Source organism: Lepisma saccharinum, chromosome 2 (assembly GCF_977018435.1).
Source record: "Lepisma saccharinum chromosome 2, izLepSacc3.1, whole genome shotgun sequence".
Lineage (NCBI taxonomy): Eukaryota > Metazoa > Arthropoda > Insecta > Zygentoma > Lepismatidae > Lepisma > Lepisma saccharinum.
In genome coordinates this window covers 157,587,491-157,594,042 of record NC_139230.1, presented here as the reverse complement: position 1 = coordinate 157,594,042, position 6,552 = coordinate 157,587,491, and the positions used below count along the sequence as shown (strand labels likewise).

Below are 6,552 nucleotides of genomic sequence, written 5' to 3'. Positions count from 1 at the left end.
CAGCTACAAGTAGAATCCATTGAAGAGATAATAGAGAGAAGAACACTGGGCTGGTATGGCCATGTCATGAGAATGGGAGAAAAAAGAAAACCGAAACAAGTAATGGAAGCGAGACCAGAAGGAAGGAGAGGAAGACCTCGGATAGAATGGGAAAATACCTGTCAGAGATGATTACTAAAAGAGGGAAGACACTAATGGAAGTTAAGAGAATAGCACAAGATAGGAAGAGTTTTAGCAGATGGCTGAAGGACCCCGACACCTAACAGCACCAAGGGGAAGAAGAAGTAAGTAAGAATATGTTGATTTGTGGGGTTTCGGTCTGACCTCACACCTTCCGACCTCTTCTTGTGAGGCTATGTGAAAGATAAAGTGTACGTACCACCGCTACCTGCCAGACTTGAGAAACAGGATTGTTGCAGCTGTTCAATCTATCACTCCAGACATGCTGACCTGTGTCTGGGAAGAATTGGACTACCGAATGGATGTGTGTCGTGTCACTAAAGGTGCTCACATTGAACATTCATATGGTACACTACGTAAACTTGTTCAGTTCTTGTTTACTTCCATATAAGCTTTGTCCTTGTACATGATTGATTGATTGAGTTGGTGTTTTAAGTCCACTTTATGCACAATAAGGCTAACTGGTACTGGACCTAAAGTTTAAACTGGGATCCGAACCACTATGTGCCTCCACCAGAAATCGAACCCGGGAGCCCCTTGATTACAAGGCTACGACGCTACCACTGCGTCATAGGAGAGGTCCTTGTCCTTGTACAGTGGGATGAATACATATTACGGAATAAATTGTCCATCACCATGTTCATGCAAATTGTTTTACTGAATGAGAACCTCAAGAATTGAAACAAAATGCTGAACAATGCTGCTCTGCTCCAGTATAAGTAAAAATTCATTGCTTAGAAACATGTAGGATGTAAGAGGTAAACTTATAAAAATAGTCATGGATAATTTGCCAAGCAATACTTGTGCATCCCACTGTACCCCACATATAAGGGAAATTAAAAGACTATGAAACTCCGAGAATCATTTTAGGACACACTGATAAACAAAATATTCATCATTTGTATTTATCCGCCCTTCTGGCACCTTTTCTGATCCTATTCCTGTGTTTTTTTTCCTATTTGGATATGAACCCTTTTGTGTACACCTCACGCCAACTCTCCCGACTCCGGTCACTCATTATTTCCTTCAACGAATCTGTTTGTCACACACGTTTCTTACATTCATGCCTGGTATTAGGCCTAGCTCCTAAAAGCTTGATGCCCAAACTCCCTTTCTCGGCCATGCCCTCCAAACATCCAACCTAATATTCGCCCCCTAGCGAGAAATTTTGCTGCCGAACTAACCCTAACCATGTACAAATCACAGCTCCACCGGGCTCGAGAACTCTTGATTTCCATCCAGTCCCTCACTAAAATCCTCCTACTGACCCCAGGCAACAACAACAACAACCAAATAAACATACTCTGGAACCTTTCCCAGTCCATTGCCCACAACCTCCACCAGAAACACCTGCAAGAACTTTCCATTATCTGCCGACAAGCCCTGAATGCAGGATGCACCCTTCCCCTCCTTCCACAACACCAACACAAAACTACTTGTCCCTTACCTCCAGACCCACCCTTGCTGCTACCCACTCCACCCCAACCTACCATGTCCTACTGTGCCCCTCCCTCCCACCACACCACAGAAGAGCACCAGTCCTCAGACAAAAGATGCCCCCAGCATATTGACATTCCTCACACCCAACCACACCACACCCAACCACCTCTGACTGCACCTCCCTCTTGAACCTCTCCAATCACAACCTCACAACCACCGAAAATTGACGTTCTTTCCAAAAGTCTCACCTTCTCCCCAGCCTCCACCCCTAACAATTTCCGGCTACTATTTGACATACAAACTTTTGCCTGCACACTCAGGTGGATATATTTTTGGGCCTAGAATCCCCCCTCCAATGCTAATCCCTCAGACATACACCCCAGTCTCCTTCAATTCTGCCCCCCTCCCCCCATGATCAACCCTCCCTTCCCAACAACCACCCCCTCGAAAGATACATCACCTCTGTTGTCAACAATGTTTCCGACAGTACATACCTCCAAAACTCCTCTTCGCACCACAATCTAACCCCAGCCCAGCACCAAGCCCTCCGCAACAAACCGGACATCAAAATCCTCCCCACCGATAAAGGATCCACCACAGTAGTCATGAACTCCTCCGACTATGTGGCGGAAACCTCCCGCCAACTCTCTGATTCATCGACCTACAAGCCCACCACGGTTGATTCATCTACCACACACCTAGATAAAATTCGGGATTTTGTCCTCTCCCGAGGACCCCCTGAAGGCCTATCCAATTCCACCAGCTCCTCACTCATACCTGACAACCCCTGCACCCCCACTTTCTACCTCATCCCAACAATTCACAAACCGAACAACCCCGGGAGACCCATTGTGTCCAGCTACAATTCACACACTGAACGCATATCAGCCTTTCTAGACTCTCACCTCCAACCCCTCGTCCAAGCCCTGCCCTCCTACCTCTGTGACACCAATCACTTCCTTAACATCATCCAAAACTTACCATCCCTACCATCAAACACCATCCTCACAACAGTTGATGTCACATCCCTCTAAACCAATATTCCCTAACATTCCTTAACAGCCGACCCAAACCCCACAATCCCAGCACTCACTTCTTGATACTATAACCAACCAAAAGTTGGCTATACATCCCCAATACATAGTACAAGCACCACTCCACTCCAACAAAAGTACAAGGCTATTTCACTCCATGTAAAATTAACAGGAGTAGCCATTTCCCTACATACTAAAATTAGCAGGAATTAGGCCTAAGTGGTAAAATCATGCTAAAACACCAAAATATCAAGTAAATAATAGGTCCCTGACCCAAAATCATTGGTTATCAAAATGCTAACATTTTGTAAGTAGGCCTAATCCCATGAGCACATGTTGCATTTCAAGCAAATTTTTTATTAGTAAATAGATTTTCAGGATAACATTTGTGCAGGCACAAAATAACTTGCCTTCCCTGAGAATAACCCCAATTCACATTTATTAGCACAAATAAACCCCACATACAAAAATAAAAAATCGATGTTTTTGACAAAAAACAATCGATATCACAGCACCAGTGCCACCTGTTGAGAGCAAGTGGAACTAGCCCTGCCTAGACTGCCACCTTGTGGATTTTTTGAGGTACTTGGTTGAAGCAAGACAACCAAAGGTGCTGTGGACCAATCAGATGGCCTCCTGGGCATGGCCTCCAGACAGGAGAGCTGAAATGATACATATCATGAGAGGACGCCATCTTGATCCCACTTGTTGTTAGGTTTTGAACCAGTAAACATCGCTCCAGCAGTTTGGGCCATAGTAGGCCATTGGAGAGGGAAATGATGGTGCGGCCATTGTTTCTAAAGTGCGGAAAACCCATAATGTGCATAGAACTAAGCTAATAGTGCATGAAAGGGACAAAGTAACTGTTTTGAAGTGTCCTACAGTGTAAGGAACCTGAAACCAGGAAAAAACGGAACAATTGCAAACCACATGGTATGGACAAAGGGCCTTCAAAAGACCAATGTGGTATGCATCCAAAGGCATCCAAGTTTACTCAGCACATCCTTTGTTATATACCTCCATGGAACAATGCATTCTTATTTTAAGAACCATCTACCTTATGACCCAGTTATATTTCAAGTGTAGATTCTCTGAAATCCCCCCGTTTAAAGTTGGAGTGGTAGTGCGAAAGTGCCAAGTGCCCAGATATGATGAAGTGGAACCGGACTATGTAAGTACCATGCTCTTGTTTACCTATTTGTTGGTTACCTATGTAAAAACACCCCTGTAAGTTTGTTCAGTGCTTGTTTTTATTTAAATGTGAGAGACCCAAGAAAATTAAATGTGTCATTCCAACGTCTTGGTTTTTAATTCATATTTGGGCGGATAAGGCCAGGGATTCTCCTCTCGTTCTGACTTAGATAGGCTAAAAGTCCCTATGATAAACCAGCAATCATTCCTAGGAATGGATGCTGGTCAGCTGGGGACATCCTCCATGCATATGGTCATAGGAGGACAGCGTAAAGCTGCAAGGGGATAAGTACGTCCAGGTTGCGTAGCCAGGTACACTTGCAAATTCAGTCAAGCCCAAAGTTGGTGAGTAGGTTAGGTTCACCTATCCTAAAGGCAACGTAACCTGGAGCCACGAATCCCCGGACCATCTCGTTAAAATACAACTAGCCAACCTTGTACTTACCTGCAACAACTTCTGCTTCGGTGACCAACATTACCTGCAGATACGTGGCACAGCTATGGGTACCTGCATGGGCCCCTCTTATGCCAACCTGTTCATGGGCAGGCTGAAACAGGAATTCTTTGACTCCCAGCAACTGAAACCACTCCTCTGGCTAAGATTCTTAGATGACATTTTCCTCCTCTGGACACATGGCGAACCCTCCCTCACTACATTCCTAAACCAACTGAGTGACATCACTACCCTCAAATTCACCTGGTTCCACTCCAAAGACCAAGTGACCTTCCTAGATGTGGACATCCTCATTGCGGGAGACCACTTGGAAACTTCCATACACATCAAACCGACCAACCACCTCCAGTATCTCCACTACTCCAGCTCACACCCCTACCACACCAAAAAAGCCATCCCATTTTCCCTTGCTCTCAGAGGCCAGCGCCTCAACTCATCCCCCTCATCCCGCCAAAACTACAACCTACGCCTGCACCAAGCCCTAACCAACCGTGGCTACCCATCCACCCTCATCAACAAACAAATCACTAGAGCCACCTCCCACAACCGCACCAAACAACCCAAAACCAACCCTCCAGCTCTGATCACCCAATACCACCCCCACATTACGAAAATCAGACATACCCTCCACACCCTCCTACCCATCCTGCACAGTGATCCTGACACCAGGGACATCTTTCGGGATAAACTGAGGGTCGTCTTCCGTCTCACCCCCCCAACCTCCAAAACATCTTGGTCCGAAACACTCCCACCCCTTCCACACCACTCCCCCCAGCTCACAGGTGCAACAAACCCAGATGCAAGACCTGCCCCATACTTATCACCTCCCCCAGCCTCCTGATCCCCACAGCAGTAGGTGAGTTCACCCTTCACCCTAAGGGCACCTGCGATTCATCCAACCTGATTTACACCCTTAACTGTCAAATCTGCAGCAACTTCTACTTAGGCGATACCTCCACCCCCTTGAACCTAAGGATCAATAATCACCGTTCCTCCACCCAAAACTCAGATTTCACAGTTGCCATCCACACCAACAGCCATAACACCACCTTCAATAACTCTTTCCGTGTTGCCATCATCCATCTTTTACCACCCCACTCTGACACATCTTTCCGCAGGCGATGAAAAAGGGCCTATATAGCAGGCATGCACGTCACTATACCCCCCGGACTCAACTAGCCAACCAGTAACACTTTCCTCTCCTCCCGAAACTACCCGCCCACCTTACAGTAAACACTGGTTAAAGTACTTTTGGTTCTCTATCAACTGTTTCTGGAAACACTGACCATAGAGACGCTACGGTCAGTATTCTGTGCCTCTACTCTACATGCCACCGATCTATCTATCTTCTACTTTGAAAATGCGATATATATTATTGCGAAATATAGAACTATTTCTCTTCGTGTGGTAAGTGTTTACTGTCTCCTCCATCATTTGTATATATATATACAGGGTGACTGGTAATTAGATGTATTCCCTAAAAGGGGTTAAAGTAGAGACAATTTGCAATAAATTTGACCATATGATACCCCGTCCGAAAATTAGTAGTTTTCGAGATAATCGAATTTCTTTTGTTTCTTTAAAAAATGAAAATTTTCCACATAAAAAGATGAATTGAGAAAAAACTACTCATTGTATGGAACTTATTTCAGCGTTTTCTGATAGCTAACAAGTAAGTGGTTCGTTAAAAAAAAAAGTTTTTCCCAAATAACAATCACATGTAAGTAACGGGTGGGTCTAAACTTACAAGTGATGATAAAAAAATGCACTCTTAGTTTACTTGGCAACGTATTAATAACAAAAATGGTATGACACGAAGCGTACAAATTACTTAAATTACTTCCTTGTGTCATCTGCTATCCAACAAGGTACAAATGTTGCTAACATTCACATTTGTGTACAAGAAATAAAACTTCATTCATCTTCATGTGAATGGAATCAATGAACAATACAATTAATGAACATTACACGTCTTGCTCAAAGTGGGCAAATCCATTACGAATGCAGGCACGCAGGTTTTTACGGACATTTGGTCTCTTAACTCGTGATGTGATGGTGTCCTTGATGTGTTGGTCAGCTGTTAAGATCCTCTCCCTGAGCTCTTCTTGCGAGTTTACCGGTGTCTTGTCATGTGGCTCCAAATGTAAAAGTCGCAAGGCGAAAAATCGGGGGATCGAGCCGGCCAGGGAATCGGGCCACCTCGGCCAATCCATTTCTTTGGGTAATTTTCATCCAGCCACTGCCGCACGCCCA

General features: G+C 44.9%; 1 protein-coding gene across 1 annotated transcript in view; it reads right to left on the bottom strand.

The window, feature by feature from the left end:
• Positions 1-3,160: 3,160 nt before the first annotated feature.
• The window catches only part of LOC145983721 (histone-lysine N-methyltransferase NSD2-like), an 82,614-nt gene continuing 79,222 nt past the window's right edge, over positions 3,161-6,552 (bottom strand). The window contains exon 13 of the mRNA XM_083116773.1: positions 3,161-3,316. Within this exon, the coding sequence (XP_082972899.1) occupies positions 3,161-3,316 (156 nt within the window). The remainder of the gene's footprint in view (positions 3,317-6,552) is intronic.